The sequence below is a fragment of the Lagopus leucura genome, unplaced genomic scaffold, assembly GCF_019238085.1.
Source record: "Lagopus leucura isolate 7727_CA_CO unplaced genomic scaffold, USGS_WTPT01 Super-Scaffold_760, whole genome shotgun sequence".
In the NCBI taxonomy this organism is placed as follows: Eukaryota; Metazoa; Chordata; class Aves; order Galliformes; family Phasianidae; genus Lagopus; species Lagopus leucura.
Window position 1 is genome coordinate 8,939,275 of NW_024962257.1, and position 18,108 is coordinate 8,957,382.

Sequence of the window (18,108 nt, forward strand, 5' to 3'; positions counted from 1 at the left end):
GTAGACAAATTTTTCCTCATGATAGAAAAAATGCTTGCTTACATTCCTGTATGAAAGTTAATCCTATAAGAAATTTACACATACATACATGAAAGAAAACATGCAAATTATTTTGTTCAATAAATAAATAGCAGTAAATCCCTTCTCTAAACCACGGGAATAAAACACACAGAACATTGCTTGGAAAAAATAAAATCACAAAAACATTGATGAGTGCTAACAGGGAAAATGGAGTTTCCCAGAGGGTGTGAATGGCTTTCTATTGTCAGAGCAAACAAGGTACCCAGTCCCACATGCTTCAGGCTTTTTGGCAGTACTAGCTTTTGCTTACGAGGTTGGACAAAGACTAATAAATGCACCAGTTTACCCAGCAGATCGTGTCAAAATTATGGCAATGTACCATCAGCTATTTGATGCCATTTAAGGAAAATAAAAATCCTAGAAAGTCTTATCAAAAAAGGCAACCGTGTTTGGACAGAATTGTCCAAGAACAAAGGTCTTGTTTTTAACTCCTTTTATGCCATGTTTTCTCAGTACATGCCTATTTTCTGATGTACCCATGTCTTCTAGTTACTATTAAAATAAACAGTTATGATGCGCTATAAAACCACTCATCTTACAGAACCAGTTCTTCTTAAGGCTCTTAAATCCTCTTAAGGCTAGTATTAGATCAAAAGTCCTGAAATATAGCAATAAAATAATCTCCGTTTAAGACGTTTCCTTCAGTTTTTAGCAATTGCATGTTTTCAAAAAAGTAGTGTCAATTTTAGCATACTTGAATCACTGAAACATGCACAGAATACTCCTGACCATCTTCCACACTATTTGCTTTACTGAATAAAAAAAGCTGCAAAGGTCTACGACGAGGTTTACTTATAAAGCTCTCCATAATCAAAGGCACAACATTCAAAGGCACAAAAACAGCAGGTAGATACAAAGGCATTTTTATGGTTTTCAATCAGACTAAAAGTACACCTCCCGATAGAATGATTTCACATGAGAAAAAAAACACAGCCAAAGAGAGTGAAATAAATTAGTACTACCGTGTTACCTACCGCAACAAGAGACCAAGCCATGTAATACATCAAAATTAGATGCACACAGTAAATAAGAGTACCCAAATTGTAAGCAGCATTTTGATTTGCTAATGTACACACCTTCATTTTCACTGCTTGTTCTGATGCCTTTTGAACTCGCTTCTGTACTTTTAGTTTTATCTGAGTCATCTTGGATATCTTCAGATTGTCTCTCCTCCTCGTCTTCTTCACCAACATTCTTATAGTTGGGTCTTTTCTGCACTCTCTTCTTCCCCTTCTGTTTATTAATTTCAAGAGACCTCTCAAGTGTTTCTGTTGGTTTTATGAAACATCTGATACTTGACTTCGCCTACAAACGTTAAGATTTTACATTGAGCTACAAGCAAGGCATTTTTAACTCTATAAAAGACACTTCAGTTCAAAGTTTTGGAATTAAAAACTTAAATTTCAGACCAGTTTCAAAATACAGGAAAGCAGACCTTGGAGAAACAGTGCCAAACCAGCGAAAGTTGTACCCAAAGTAACATAACCTAAAGACTTGCCATTAAGGAGGATGCCATTTCAAAAAAAGAATAAATCAAATGATCAGCTTAACAGTGCAGGGTTCTTAAAGCTGTATTTTGCTTCTTTGAATTTTGCTTAACAGGTAAAGCAGTTAATACAAATAAAACTAAAAGACCATATGCAAATAGGATAAAGGCAGCAAAATCAGAAGTGTCTGTTGATAGCAATGTATTAATATGAAACACTTAGAGGAAAGCAAGCAGTATTCAGTCAATACCTAATTTTCCTGATAATCACTTCATATATGGAAAAAATAAATGAAGATGACAACCTCTGACTTACAGGGTTTTACAGAAACAAATGACTGCTTCAGGAGAGTCTGTGTCATCCTAACAACAGCAAACAGTGCACTCTTACAGAGAGACGAAACATAACAAGAACCACTTTGACCAGCGAGATTAACAGCTTGGTTTCCCATCCTCTTGCAGACTGTTTCTGAGCTGCAATGCTTTGAGCTCCCTTCACATTTGCTAGGGCTGCCACTTGGATTATGGGCACAGAGCTCCCAGCCAGAGCCACACAAACACCACAGAGCCAAACTTTTCTGCTACTGGGAAGTGAAACGTAGACTGGGGGCTTCCCCCAGCACAGGCTGAACCTGAACAAAGCTCTTACAGAAACTTCACTACTTTTTAGATCTTGATATTTCAATCACATTTAGCTGACACTGGCTAAACCATTCAAAACTTGAGGGCAAGCAATAGAAAATATAAGTAAGACTAAATACATATACTGGGATTCCATTCCTTGCCCCATGTGACTCAAGCACTGAAGATGAAGAGTTCAAAGATACCTCAGGAAAAATGTTGGGAAATAAACCCTCACTCCAATTAGTAAAGAATACATTGGAGGGTGGGGGGAAAAAGAAGAAAGAAGGAGAGATTAGGAATGACTGCATGAGGATGAAGCCAAGCACAAGTCAAAAGGCCAAAACATTTATTTGAATCCTCTGACTCACAGGGTTTTACAGCAATCCTGCATGTCTCCTTACACTTATCACTGAAATAAGCTACATGGTAGGAGGAATATTTCACAACACTGAAACAAACAATTCTACCCACATTGTGCAATTTACTGCACATCTCCCCCTGTAATTTCTGACATATTTTCAGATATACCAAACTGCAGTTTGGACAGATTATATATTAATTGGAGTCACAACCAAATTACTTTTATTGGTGGCTTCTGGTCAGAAAAGTCGTAAGAAAAGGGAAGGGCACATTAAGTCCTATTCTTTATGGAAAAAAATTACATATGCAAATTGCAAGAAGCTTTCAGATTTTCCCCTCCCTGCATTTACTTTTTACACTGTTTTCTAGAACTATTTTACTTCACGAAGAATGCAGGTATTTAATATCCTTGTATTATAAGCTGCTGCTTGTCATATGAGCAAAATAACAGAAGAGACATTTGAGTGATACACTGATAAACACTGAAGGATGGTTTGGTCCACTGCAAGAAAGAATACTGAGGAAAATACATATCCTGAGCTGCCAAACAAGGCTAAATAATTAAAACAATCTCAAAAAAAAAAAGTTAGCTTACATTATATATAATTTGCTTTTTCATTTAGAGATACTGTTTTTTCATACTTTCAAAAAGTGTCTATCATATTTATAGTTTCTAATTTATAAACACAATATATCTTGTGCAGTGTGTGCTAGTAAAATAATTAGTAACAACTTCTCATGAGAAGGAGAAAGTAGGTTAAACAAGAAATTGAGAAACATGAATTAGGTAGAACTGACCCACATCTGAATTACGTAGGAAAACAGACTTCACAGGAAATAATATAGAGCTGAGTGTATTTCTTCTAGTATCACTTAATGGCAGAAATAAAAGGGAAAAATATGTAAAGGAAAAAGCATCTTAATTCAATATACTTCTCAAACTCCACAGAGTAGCTTCACGTTCCCCTTTTCAGGGCCCATGGAACAGTAAGGCTGAATTTACTAAAAAATACGGTTCCAACCATGGAGTGGCAACAAAGCTCCACCTCTGGTACAATTTTGCTAAGCGTCTACCCTAGAAAGCCAGCCGCCTCCTGTTTGGTAGCTGTTCACGTGTGACAGCTCGCAGTGTGTGCACCATGCATCACAGGACAAGTAAGAAGCAGCAATCTAGAACAGCATTATAGACATGAGAACAGATGAACAGGCATTTAAAGGAAACTCCTACTATTCCTCACATTAATGTAAGCACAAAACATGTGCTACAGATATTCTGCAACTCTGCACAGTAAAGAGAACAGGAAAAAACCTCCCTTCCACAACATATGCTATCTCACCCTTTTGCCACAGATTTCCTAGTAACAAAGCCACTTCTGCTCAAGGAGCACACAACAGTCAGTATGCAACTAGTACAAGGTCAGACATTTCCTAACGCAAGTAAGAGATTGCTTTATCTCATAGCACTCAGTCAGCTCCACTGGAAAAAGGTCAGTAACCAGAACTGAACCAAGGCTGGATGATAAAAGTACTGGAAGACTTTGCAGTCTGACCACCACAGAAGAGATAAATGTGGACAAGTAAGAACATAATGTTGCAAGTCACACAGAGCATTTTCTGGCAGTCATATTTAACAATTTTTCTGCTCTTATCTCCTAAACACAATCACCTTAACTTCAGTTTCAAGATGCAGGCATTTCTTGCTCCTTTCTTGATATTATTGGTATTTCAAATAGAATGTTTACATCTTAAAAGAAGGAAAATATCCATGTATTACTTGACCACTTACTGAGTTTTTCTGAACATCTTGCTCAGCTTTAGAAGAAAACACAGACAGGTCACCATTAAGTATAACCTCAGCCAGTGAGTTCACCAAAGGGGCATAATGTATAATAAGAAAAACCTGTTAAAGGTGGAAAGAAATATTAGACACATTACAAGACATGGTTTCTCTACTTCAATCACTGAACAAATTTCATTTACGTCCTTGTTGAACACTGGTATCTTAAGTTTACATGCACAGTAACATTAAATTATTAACACTAATAGTTCATGAAATCTGCTTCAAAACACATAACTCCTCTAGAGCATAATTCCCTCTACAGATATTCTTGTTCCTTCTATATTATTTTTTATTCTATGTTCTTTTCCTACATTTTAAGCTACCTAGTTTTAATAAAGAAAAACACAAGCCATGAAACAGATCAATACTCCCTCTGTTTTCCCAAGAGAAAATCTCAGATTTAGGTAGATTCAAACTGCACTGCATGTCTAGGAGAACCTCATCTGTAATTTTACAAATCCTGTCCTGAAATGTTGCATGACTCTATTGTGAGCTGTTTATGAAGTGCTGTACACAAACGGATGCTCCAAAAGCTGTCATTGTGTGCTACAAGATCCCCAGAGGAACCATGACTGAAGCAGCTACTTAAATCTGTCTTAAGGAAAAATGAGCTATTATTTTTTATTTTTAATAAGAAAACTGGAAAGTGTTCAACAGTGTGTTTGCCAATTTTTTAAAAATGGTTTTGTCAGGATAGATGACAATATGGTAAATAATATTACATATAATAACACTACAGCAAAACACATTCTGAAATAGGACAAAATAATTCAAATACATACTTGAGAAAGAAGATAGAGAGAAACTTGGAGACTTATTTTTGGACGCTCCCCACCCTAAGGAAAAGAAGTTGTAGAAGTAACACAAAACAATGATTTATTTCCATAAAGTTAAAGCACTGACACTGATTAAGATCTTATTTAAAACGAAGTTTTTAACCTCGTATTGTTTCACATCCCATCACAAATATCCACTAATGGATATTAGTGGATATTAGCACTAACGATGGTGCTCTTTAGAATTTACTTATTGGTGAACAATTTCAAACGAAGACTCTCCAGTTAAGAACACCTCACAGTCTACAAGCTTAAAAATGGCTTCTGGTTGTTCTCAGTCACAGCCCCTTTAATAACAGCGCAACAGATAAATAACCCAGAATTAAGTTGGTATTTCCTACTCAACCATTCCTTCACAAGTTTTTTCTGATAGCATTCATTAAGGAATTGGCTGTTACATAAACAATTATATAAACAATGAAGTATTACGTATAAATAAAAAAAAATAATATTGACATTTTAAGAGATCAAATAAATAACAATGAACAAAAGCGTTCAACCTATAACCTACCTCCTCCCCCTACAGTCCCTATTTGTTTCAACATACAAACATAGGCATCAACAGTATTAACCAGGTGTGTTCCTTAGTAGGGTTAACAAATCGCTATGCATACTGAAGGCAAATAATTCCTTTACAACTTACAGATTTGCATGTATTCACTTACCTTATCTTGATTTACTAATGAATACACATAGAGGGGAAGAAAGAGCCTATTGAGTAGGTGGTCTGTCAGCACATCATTTAAAAATTCACAATTAATGATAAGTATATCATTAAGGTAATGCAAATGATCAAGATGTTCTGCTACCAGGTCACTCAGCTTGCCCCTATTCCTGTGCCTGAAAAACAGAACAGATGAAGTCTCAGGTAAGTAAAATTTTTTTTAAAAACTTAATGACTTTAATCATTTAAGTCCTATCAATTGCCTTGTGCAGACCGACAGCCTAAAACAGATGTTTTCACATCCCATGCACTAATGCAGCTACCAAACAGCATTCAGGCATATGTTTTCTTTAAGAAGCACGTATAAAGTCTTTCCTCCAGTTTTCACAAGTAGTACTTTTAACAAGTTTGCTTCCCACTGCCAGAATCTTCTCAGAAACCAATCATAAAAAAGGTTTTCTTTCTAAAAAGAAAACATCTGTTTTATTACACTTCTGCCTTTTCACTTTAAGGAAGTATGAAACAATCACCCACTGTGAGTGGGAAGTAAAGCAAGCAACCTTGGTTTACCTCCGGTTATTTAACCTGAAGCAACAGAATATTTCCACAGTTGATAGTAGTACATGACATGGGAATTTCATTGCTTACAGTTCCCATATTAAATAAAGTTCATCTTTCCAACTATTTTCTTTTTTTTTCTCCTACAGTATCTTTTTCTGAGAGCTGCTCTGCTGGGATAGTACTCAGAAGAGAAACACACAAAAGAGTTACTAAAACTAAGAAGCACAAAATCCCATCCGTGTTCTGAATTCCTACTAAATTCAGCAAAATTAAAACAAAGCTGAAGAAAAGGCACGTTGTCCAAGAATGATTTACTTGTACTGACATGAGTACAGATAGAGGACATCACTGACCACTTAATCCACAGCACTGATAGCATAAATCTGTGAAAAGAAAAAGCTTCAACTGTCTGCAAACTGTCTCAGACACCTACTGTCTGAGGTGGACCACTGCAGACAAAGTGAGGTGAGCATCAATGTCTGGGAAAAGCATTTCCATTCAATAAATGACATTTTAAAAAGCTTACTCTTCATCAGTCTGCACACAGTTATCCAGTTCAATCACATGGCTTCCAATAAACCAGACAAGGTTGGAGAAATAAGGGACTGCAGTTTTATCTCTAATGTAATGCAGCATAGGTTGGTTGTCCACTGCAGAGAAATTGTAAGAGAAAGAAAATCAGTTTCCACTCCTTTTATATTTAAGGATTTTAAAAATAAATATAAACAAAGAACCTTCTGAATTTTGATTACATGCCAGCTTTTCAAATGAGTATATACCTGAGATGGTCTTATGCATGAAATGGACATCTACAAAAGCATCGCATCAATTCTTAATTGGCTTGAAAGAGCCTAATATTGATATATTTACATGTCTGAAGACAAATCTAGTGGAATTCAGAAAGAGTTTTTAGCACATTCCTTAATAAAAAGAAAACAATGCGGAAGAATAAAGCAGTAATGCTGAAAGTGAAGCTAGTTAAGACTTACATGACACTGCATTAAGGAACACGGGAATCATCAGTGAAGGAAGGGCAAAAGAAACAGACAACAGTTAACAGGATTAGGAACTGGGATAGTGACATCCTCCAAAAGGGTTTAAGAAGCTAAAGCACAAAGCATCTAAACTAAAAGATACAGGGTAGGAGTTAGATCAGAACATAAGCAAATGGATCATCAGAAAGTTATGAACCCTGAATATCTGAGCTGTTTTCCTACTCTAACCTTCATATTGCTACAAAATTCTAGAAGTCTATTTTTTACCATAACAGCATTCAGTCATGTAAACACACACTGACAGGATATGAAATCTGCACTTAGCTCTGTGAGCACACATTTGGTTTTATAGCTGATGAGCAAAAAACAAGTACCAAGTACCTCTTCCTCAACGTCCAAAACAAAACCTGTCCCTAGCAGTCAATGCTACAAAGAACCAGCCTGCCATTGATGCTACTTGTAATGTGAGTTGTCATAACGCTAAAAAAAAGATCTTACGCTCTGATGAAAACCATCATCAAATCTTTACTTGATGGAAAGTTGTTTAAATTCAAAATGCAGTTTTATTAAAAACCTATTGAAAAGAAATACACACTGCACAAACATATTTCATAATTCATACTACTATCTACAAAGCATGTTGTTTCCAGGAGTGGACAGTATGCATATACACTATTTTTTCCACAGAAGTCACTGATATTTTCAGTCTCTCACATGGTTTATAGATTCAGGGAAAAATTCAGTGAGAGGAGACTTTTGGAGGATGGGTAGTGCAAACCCATTCTCAAAGCAGGGCTAACTTCTCATTCGAACCAGGCTGCTAAGGGCCTCGTTGAGTTTTTAGGATCTCAAGTAACACAGATCCATCACCTTTTCAGGAAAACTTGTGGCAGTGTTTACCTATTCTCACAATGCAATTATTTTCCTTATACCCAACTGGAATGCCCAGTACAGCAATTAGCTACTGCTTTCATTGGGCACCTCTAGAAACGATCTAGGTCTGTTTCTTCACACTGGAGTGGCTGCAGTACCTAGGAATGCTACAGTCATATTCTATTGCACTTTGAAATGAAGTGATACCACCAGTAAACTCACTGCTTTATATACTATAAAACTCAAGTTTATAAGTAAGTTAAAAAAACCCGACATACTTTATGTTCTCAAATTTCTTTTGCTTTTAAATTCATCCACACCACAATCTCTACTGGAAGATAAACTAAAGTTCCTCATGTAAGCTTGGTACTCTTTCAGTGCATTTTTTAAATCAGTCTCACACGTGAGATAGTACTGTTTACAAGTACACCTACAGGCTTACATTCTGTTTCATAAAAATCAAAATGTGTACCTGCAGCACATCAACATGCTGAAGTTTCACATCCCACAAAATAAACAAAACCCCTCACACGTGCCATTTCTTTAGATATAGAAAGCATACCTTTGTAGACATTTAAAGTTATAGTCCTAACAGCAATCCTGACCATGCTTTCTGGGTGGTTAAAAAATTTAATGGCTTCTGTGTACAAAGCGAAGTCATTCGTGTGCTGCAGCAAGAGAAAAGAAAGCACAATGAATTAACCACGACATGGACAATATACCTGCTGGAATTCTGTATGAAGAACGCTTTCTGTGCACTGCTAAAATACTTCTACTCTCAACTTAAGTAACTGAAATTATTTCACAATGCACAGTCAATTGGCTCTGTAGCTCTGAATTACAATCAACTGCTTCGAGCATCAAGAGGTTTTCATGTTAGCTCTGCACACTTTCAGAGCTTTCACGCCCTCTTCTGGCAAAAACTGGCACGGAGCAAGGATAAGCTTATTTCACCTTCAGCCTTTGATCAGCTCTTATCAGACTTCAACTAAGCCTCCTAAAGTCAAGTGGAGAAACAGAAAACAAGGCTCAAACAAGCTGAATTCTCAATGAAGCAGACTTCAGAATTGCTCAAGCAGTCCAGTTTAACACTATCTTAGGAACCTTCTTTACTATGCTTCTGCAGAGATCCTCACAACTTCATTCTCAATCATTGAGACTAAAATAAATTGAGGACAAATCATTTATTAGACAAGTTTAGACTTCTGACACAAGATGTTCAAGAAAACAAAGGTATTCTTCTCCAAGAAAATGCTAAAGCAAAGAGGTGTCAAAGTCACTTCTATATTTAATGAGAATACAATTTTTCTATGATCAGAGATGACTCTAAGCAAGTTGGACAAGTTTAGACAGAAGACTAAACAAAAAAATGTGCCAAACTGTCTTCAGTGCTTTTTTTTTTTTTTTTTAATTAAAGCCCTCTCATCATTATACAGCAACTCCTTTTCTTACTTACCTCATTGTAAAAGAAATGCACAGTATGATTGTTGAGTTTCAGGGAAAGAGTTTTCAAAAATGATATGTAATATGCCATGATCTCCTCATCAGAAAAGTCAAACTTATGGACAATAATAGAATTCACATAGTTATTTGATAGCAAGTAGTCTGAAAAATAAGAGACATTACAGAAATTAATTAAAACAAATCAGTATGTAAGTAACTGCATTTAACACACCAGCTAGCAACAAGCTACCCAGTGCTTCAAGGTAACAACTAAACAACCCAAGTGATGGCTGCATGCAGAAACAGTGATTTACTGTTCCCCTGCAGGTGTCTTCACTGCCAAGAACATCTGTTAATTGAGAAGAGACCATCCCTCCTTAGTTCAGTACTAAATAACACTTGTAACACACACATGCAGAATTCTTCCCCCCTCACCCCCAAAATTATATACTTCCAAAGGCCTTCACATGCTAGGCATGCACTTCCTCCTCTTGCTAGTCACAGAACACTTTTAACCAATAATTAATTCTCTCTCCTCTTTGTTTCTGAAAACACTGAAGTAAACACAGTGGGCTGAATGCCAGTAGGGAGAACAGTTCCAGTACAAATTAGATGACAGAGTTCTGCTGCATAACCTGCAGCATCAACGCAAACATTTCTGACCACGACTAATCTGCTGACCTAAAGAACACCTTTAAACATATAGAACGCTTCAGAAGTACCAAACCACTGCATTAATGAAAATTCAGATTAAAAGGCAAGCTAGAGTCAAATTACAACATTTTCAACAGTGTTTAACTAAAAGGAATATTAGGAATTCATAGAAACTGTTCTGAAGGGGCACTAGAACTAAATTGTATGAAAGCGTATTAAATCAGATTTTGATCATTTAATCCTAAGCAGTTCCAAAAGGTGCCCTTACACAGCGATGTTTCATGACTGATGTTCTCAAAAAGGATGTTCAGAGTCTGCAGCAGCTGCACACACACGTAACGGCCGGACTTCTGGCGCAAGATGTTCAAGAAGAAAACAAACATATTCTTCTCCAAGAAGAAGCTAAAATAAAGAGGTGCCATCAAGTCACTTGCTGTATTTAACAAGAACATGATTTTACTAACATCAAAGATAATTCAAAGCACACTGGACAAACAGCATGATCTACATTTATGCAAAAATATCGTGCAAAGCTTTATCTTCAAAACCCTCAAAACCTAGAACATTTAAACAGTCAAATTATGCAGTAAAACAACATCAAAGCACAAGAGTTATGTTATTTATGTATAACCAACCTATCAGATAACTTCCCTAACTTGCACTCACAGTTTTGAAGGGAAAAGCTTCTAAACAAAGCCTGTTTTGTTTAATACTCATGTACCCCTATTAAGCTAATCCACCTCGTCTTCAACACTGTGGATCTGACTTCTGATCACAAGTTTTTTGGTGTTTTGTTTTTTGTTTTCCTGCCCGTGGTCTTCCATCTGCATTCATTAAACCACAGTTTCTGCTATCAGCCTCAAATCACTATTTTCAACTGCCTATCTTTAATACCACATTAAGTGTGCAACCAAACAGGAAGCAAGAATTGTAAGCTATAAACAAATACCCAGAAGACAAGGAGCAAAAAGATAATTTAACAGGAAAATTACGGTCTCTTTCCTAGAAGGTCATCACAAATATGTATCTACAGCTTTTATTTTTCTGTTGGTTTGTTTCTTGTTATATTTTTATTTGCATTAAAAGAAGGAGAAAACTGCTAAAATTCCCTCCAGTAGAGAAGGCCAGGAAAAATTTCATGAAGCTACAATACAGATAGGAAGAATCAATACCCCTTTTCAAGTTATTTTTACTACCACACTATTTTACAAGGATTAAAATAATATCTAATATATGTTACGTATCGTAGCTAGAACAAGATATCCATTAGGAGTATCACAGAAACTATGATGAACAAATGAGCATCATTTCATTTTAACAGAGGCAGTGAATAAATCTGAGCACTACTAGGTTTGATTTTTGTACCTATGTCAAAAGATGTGAGTCAGAAACAGTGTATAGAAGGAGCTCTGAAGTTGGAGCTCTCATTAACAGAAGCAAATTCTGTTTCATGACACAAGAATGTGATCCTGCTTAGCTCTCTACTACAGGACAAGGTATTTTCACGACCATCAGTAGGAAACTGTCTTGGAAAAATTTATCTTTGAAAACCAGGAATCTGTGTAACACGTCATTCCGCACAGCCAGAGCTGAACTGCCTGCAGGTACTTACTCAAACACCGAGCTGTCATTCTGGTCCCCCCATATAAGGATCTCTGTTATAGAACGGATAGTTTCCACCAGGAGATTGCGGTTGTGATCTGTCACTGTTGTGTTTTTAGTCAATACATGATACATGTACCTAAAAGAAGAACAGCACAATTAACACACTGCCCACCACTACTACAGGCACCACGGTTGCCTCTGGCCCCTAACTTAACATAGATACACATGTACAAGCAATATTTCTCATCACTGCGCAATTTTAAAACACTCAAATTTCCTTTTAATCCTGAAGCAGAGTGAAAATAACTGTTAAGCACAATGAGACAAGCAGAATAACCCCTAATCAGCCAAGTGAATTGGGAATGCTTGTGCACATGCTAACACAGGAAGGAGAACTACGCAGTATTTGTCCCTCAGTGCTTCTCACAGCAACTCAGGGAATTTCTTAGAAGGAGCAAAAGCCAGCAAACAGCAGCAGCAGGTAAGTGTGCAGCAGCAGGTGCTGGGAAGTAATTTTGGAAAGAGGCTCATTAGAAAGCAGCCCTTCTATTGGCAGCAGTGACACTTCACAGACTGCAGCTGGTTTGACTGCACTGTCACACACCATTCATTCATCCAGGCCATATTTAATCAACTCTCTGCCCTCTCAAGTTCAGAAATACTGGTCAGAAAGGTGGCAAATTACAGCTTTATTATCTCACAAGTCAAGGTTTGAAGGCTGTCTAATGAAGTCTACAAATAAAAGTACAGATTACAACAGGTGGCAGAAAACTACATGAAGTTTGAAAAGCTTGTGTTATGTTTCTGAATTTTACGTGGTCAAGCAAGTCTGTCTGTCTTCTTCAAAGTAACACATACCAAAGATCACTTCCCTTCTTCGTACAAAGGAGGGTACACAGAAGCACAAGAAATACTCCCTTCCTTCCTCTGTTGTTTTTAAAATGCATTTATACAATAATAATAATGAAAAAAGAAGAACATAAGAGTTTGACACACAGACATCGTATAAGAAAAATGTAAACTAATTAGAGAAATTTCACATCACCTTAAAGCTGCAAGAGCTTCAATTACTACGTATGGATCACAGCCATATCTTTCCTCTCATAAATCAATATTTGTTTTCTGAATGCAGGGGTGCAAACTGCTCAGGTTGAAACCATTCAAGGTTGAGTTGACTCAAACATCTCCTGCAGCGATAACTCTGGGTTGTGTGCTGCTCCAGAACAGAACAGCAATGAATGCCCACAAATCCTCTGCAGTTAATGTATGGATCACAGTTCAAGGTTCCTGCTGTGGATACCGACAGTGGGACGGGACACAGTGAAAATGGGAGAGTTTAAGCCTGACAGTGTAATTCTGAAAGTAATGACACTACAGCTACTTCAGCCTGCCTACTTGAAGTCAAATGCTCATAACTGTGATGATATTTCACAGCAATAAGTCACACTATTGCAAATTTGGGAATGAAGTTCCATCCAGCAGCAGAGCTGTGGTCAGCATAAACGATGGTAAGATTTATGTACCATTATTCAACCTCCTGTGGGGATGGAATGCGGAGCATTCTGAAGAAGCCAGACTGGTTTGATAGCCAGGAATACACTGTGCCAAATTAATTTACTTGCTATAATGTCACCACAGACCCTTTGGTTTGCTGACACACTGGCACACAGAGATGCAACACAGCCCTCACTTCCAAACTACTCTGTTATCCATTTCTTGGAATGAAAGAGCTAAAGTGCAAACAAGCTTGTTCCTCCTACTGGACGTGCAATTTCCCACACCATGACAATAAAGGTACTGCACAGAAGCAGATTTTCTTTCTCAGAAATACTTAAAGTCAATCTTTACACATTGATTTTAGATAAGCCAAGTCTGTGCTCTGAAATGCTAAACCCTCAGAGGAACCGTGACAGATCTGTTGCTCTGCTGGGGACTGGAGATGAAGCAAAAACCCACCAGGAATTGTCACAGCACTGCTGACAATGGCATCAGAGGGATGAAGTGTTTTGCCAGCAGCTTAGCGAAACAGATAAGATTCTGAATGCTCTTCTGTTTAGAGACCACATTCAGGGCAATAGCACACTACAAAACTCACAGATACAGAAAGTTTTAATGGCTTTTCTATTTATTACTTTAAAAATACATTAACACATGAGTTTAAAAAGTCAGGTGTTCAGAAATTGAAAAAAACACCAAAAGATTTAACTATATTTGCTTCTTCATGCTGCCTGGAGCTATGGGATGATTTATTGTTCACACAGAGGAAACAACGTATAGCATGGACACTGCTTCAGGAAATGAATCAGCTGTGAAGGAAGCCTCCAGGCACAGGGCTACAGGCAGGGCATGTGACCAAGCCAGGAGAAATGCTCAGCATGCAGCTCTAATGGCAAAAAAATCTTTGTGTTATCAGGGAACAATGAAAATACCAAGCATAGCAGCAACAAGCAGAAATACACTGGAGGTAACAAAAGGCAACAGGTAGGAAACGTTCTTTGCATTTAGAAACAATGATATCATGTTTAAGTTCTGAGGCCTTCCACCAAAGCTGGAAAGCACAGGACATGTTCAATCAAACTCTTCAAAAACACAGCCCTAAGGAGCAGATTCCAGCTCAATTTCAGAGCTCAGGGCAAGCGAAGCAATGGCCTTTTCAGACCACTGTTACAAGCAGCCAATACCAGCGTGCAGCGTGCAAAGGCCTCCTCCTCTGACACCCTTAACAGCCCCGCCATTGCTAACCAAAGGGTACGAAAGTGCCAAGGGCCCAAAAAAATCCACCAGAAGCACTGACAGTGAGAGAGGCTGTGAGATTGTGCTGTGCAATCTTGTTTCACCACTGGAAAAGCAGATTAAACTACAACTATTGCCACTTAGCAAGGAAACTGACATGCAAACAACCACAATGTGCCTTTAGCCAATCTGCTCAAGCAAATCTCTAACTGTATTCAAACAAATAGAAACAGAAGTTTCAGATCCAACACCTGCTGATGAAAAGCAGTAACTCTCCCACTAAACAGGCATATTGTTTACAACTTCGGTAGAACTCTAGCTTTATGAACATTAAAAAAAAAAAAAAGTGTTCCCTAAGGGACAGCCCTGGTTAATTCTGCTCTCATAACTTACCATAATATACTTCCTATACACTGAACTAATTTTTAACAGCAAGGTCAGTGAGTTCTGCACAGCTCACTGACGAGGAACACAAGGTGGGATTCTGCCAGAGTTGAAAAGGCAGGAACACAGACAGCTCACAGTGAGCTCACCAGGGCTGACTGCTAGGTCCCTTACACACACAACAAACCCAACCCAATCTGGAGCTTTCGCAGGGAAACATGTACTTCAGCTCTCAGGTAAGAAGTCAAACATAACCAGCACAGCCCAATTCTTCTTTGCTGCAAACCCAGGATATCACTTGCTCTACACTCTTTGGCTACAAGAAAACAAGAGATTACGTTTTTCTTGCCTCAAACATTCCTCTCACCTTTTCCTTCTAAACTTGAACTCAGTTTCTCTGAATTTTTGACTTGCATCAACATCCTTGCTTTGTCTGCAAGCATAATACCAAACCCAGGCAGACCTACCACTCCTCAAGCACTGAGTAGCACCCAAGGACCAGCCTTCATAATGAGAACACTGCTGTGTCTGTATCTGAGCATGGCTCTTGCCTGCAATGCTGCACACTATGTGCTCAGCCTGACCCTCCCGGATCACTTCCTGCAGTACTGCTGCCTCACTCACTGCGCTCAGGTTTGTTTTATGCACTTGATTTTCCTGTCACACACTGCAGTTCAGTCTTGCTGCTTTGAAACGTTTCTCTAGTTTAAGTAAGGACCAGAAGCCATAGACCACTGCGATACTGCAACTGCATGATCCAAATCTTGTGTGAGTGCATCCTGATCAGCGCTGTCAGACCCCATTCAAGCTCTTACAATCAGACCAACCACCAAAAACCACCAGCTTTGCGTTTCTCAGTAAGATGCGTATTGGCAGCAACTTCATTTAGAAAACGCTTCTCTCCACGCTCATTCTTTGCTGATCAGCAGAAAGAGAAGCAGTCACAGGGGCCTCACTGACCCACCTCCACCAGCGGAGCACTCGGAGAAGATGCTGCGACGTGCAGCCGCGTTACCAGCTGTGCGCCCAGCAGCACGGAGGGCAGCGCAGCGCTGCGTTCCCCCCCCAGCCCCGGCCCAAAGGAACGCGACATTTCTTGTTTTTATCGCCTCTCATGCTCTATTTCCTAGGACGAACCCGCGACGTTGTTACAAATTAAAAGCCACGGCCACGAGCGCGGCACCACCTCACGGAAGCGCGTCTGTCCCGGGGGTGTTTCGGGGCGAGCAGACACGGCCCAACGCGGGGCCGAACTGCGGGATAAAACACCGCGGTACCGCGTGGAACCCAGCCGGGGGGAGCCGCCATGAAGGGCACGGGCGGGAAAGCGCCGGGAGCGCAGCCCCTCGGCACAGAATGGCACAGTATGGCATGGCAGGACACAGCACACTGTGGCACAGCACACTGTGGCACAGCACAACCCGGCACGGTTCTGACCCGCCCCGCGCCGCCCCCACAGCTGCAGCGCCGCTCCCGCCCGCCACCCCCCTCACGGCTCCCGCTCACTTGAGGTGGTCCAAGGAGTGAATGCTGCGGGCGGCCTTCCCGTGCCCACCGCCCACCCAGCTCCGGGAGCGGCCGAACATACTGGCGGAGCACGACGGGGTCTTATCGCCTCATGGCCCCGCGGGGACGGCCGGCGCAGGCCGCGGACGGAGCTCAACGTCGCTGACGGCCGCCGGCGCGCACCCACAGCCGTGCGCATGCGCGGCCGGGGCACGCCGGGAATCGCTCCTCGGAGCGGACTGCAGCTCCCGGCGGGCACCGCGCCGCTCTGTCTGCCGCTTAGACCGCGGGCAGCGCGCGCCTTCGTGCCGGGCTGCGGGGAAGCTGCGCAGCGCAGCGCCGGCTGCTTGCCGGGCAGGACGGGGAGTGCTGCGGGCCAGCCCTCAGAGCTCCGTAGGTGGGAAGAATGTAAACAAACAAAGGCAGCACCGGCCGACACGGCGCTGAGGTGCGCGCTGCTTCCTTCCATAACGGGGCGCTGCGTGCGGGCTCCGACACCGCGCGTCGCCTCAGGCGGGCGGCTGCGGAGCGGGGAGAGGGCAGACCTCGAGTGGAGAGCAGCTTCGGACAGCTGGAGCTGGAGCCGAGATCAAACCGGTGTAAAAAAAAAAAAAAAAAAAGAAAAAGAAAAAAAGTTTACAGTCGCACTTTCGCTTCTGTGCGCGGTGAGAGAATGCCGCAGAGAGCCCCGCAGCCCCACGGGACAGCCTATGGAACAGCCCTATGGGACAGCCCCGCACGGCCAAGCCCCGCTGCGGAGGCGCTGACGGACGCCCCCCCCAACCCGGCCCGATCCGCGCTGACCGCCCCCAGGCGCGGCCACCAGCAGCGGCGCGGGGGGAACGCGGAGGTGAACGGCGCGGCGGGGAGGAGCGGAGCGCGCGGGGCAGGTGCTCGGCCCCGATGCGGCAACGCGCCCGCGGGGGTCGTTCCGCCGAGTTCGCGGGCGGGAGGAGGCCGGGAGGCGGCGGCGCTGCGGCGGCCGGTGCTCCGCGGAGCGCCTTCTGCCGGCGGCGGGGCTGCGGCAGCCGGAGTCGCGCGGTCCGCCCGCAGCTCGGCGGCGCCGCCTCTCCCCGCAGGTCCGCTCCGGCTCCGTCCCCGCTCTGCGCCCCGGGGGCCGCGGCCCGCCGCCCCGGCTGCATGCCCGCCGCGGTATCGGCACGGCTGGATTCGCTGGAGTCCTGGGCCTTTCACGCGCTGCTGGTGCTGCCCTATATGTTCTACGTGGGCTTGTTCTTCGTCAACGTGCTGATCTTGTACTACGCCTTCCTGATGGAGTACATCGTCCTCAACGTGGGCATCGTCTTCCTGCCCGAGGACATGGACCAGGCGCTGGTGGACCTGGGGGTGCTCTCCGACCCCGGCTCGGCGCTGTACGAGACCGACGGCGAGCTGGACGTATTTGACACCTACTTGGAGTGACGCCGTACCGGCGCGGCGCCGGGATGCCCGCGCCGCCTCTC

The 18,108-nt window shown here is 41.5% G+C and overlaps 2 protein-coding genes across 7 annotated transcripts in view; one reads left to right on the forward strand and one right to left on the reverse strand.

Annotated features, from left to right (window-relative positions):
• Positions 1–16,783, reverse strand: part of CLEC16A (C-type lectin domain containing 16A) — a 62,284-nt gene extending 45,501 nt beyond the window's left edge. For 5 of the 6 annotated variants that reach the window (XM_042864604.1, XM_042864600.1, XM_042864599.1 and 2 more), the window contains exons 1-10: positions 16,646–16,783; positions 12,030–12,158; positions 10,686–10,819; positions 9,777–9,925; positions 8,883–8,988; positions 6,979–7,102; positions 5,893–6,067; positions 5,174–5,227; positions 4,338–4,451; positions 1,158–1,386 (exon numbers count right to left, since the gene is read on the reverse strand). In XM_042864604.1, the coding sequence (XP_042720538.1) occupies positions 1,158–1,386; positions 4,338–4,451; positions 5,174–5,227; positions 5,893–6,067; positions 6,979–7,102; positions 8,883–8,988; positions 9,777–9,925; positions 10,686–10,819; positions 12,030–12,158; positions 16,646–16,725 (1,294 nt within the window). In that variant the 5' untranslated portion in view covers positions 16,726–16,783. Of the gene's footprint in view, positions 1–1,157; positions 1,387–4,337; positions 4,452–5,173; positions 5,228–5,892; positions 6,068–6,978; positions 7,103–8,882; positions 8,989–9,776; positions 9,926–10,214; positions 10,310–10,685; positions 10,820–12,029; positions 12,159–16,645 lie in introns of those variants that run through there. The other variant, XM_042864602.1, reaches the window with a different exon arrangement.
• Positions 16,784–17,771: 988 nt separating this feature from the next.
• Positions 17,772–18,108, forward strand: DEXI (Dexi homolog). Its single transcript, XM_042864408.1, has one exon. It carries the CDS (start codon positions 17,786–17,788, stop codon positions 18,065–18,067), a length of 282 nt encoding a protein of 93 aa, XP_042720342.1. The 5' UTR covers positions 17,772–17,785; the 3' UTR covers positions 18,068–18,108.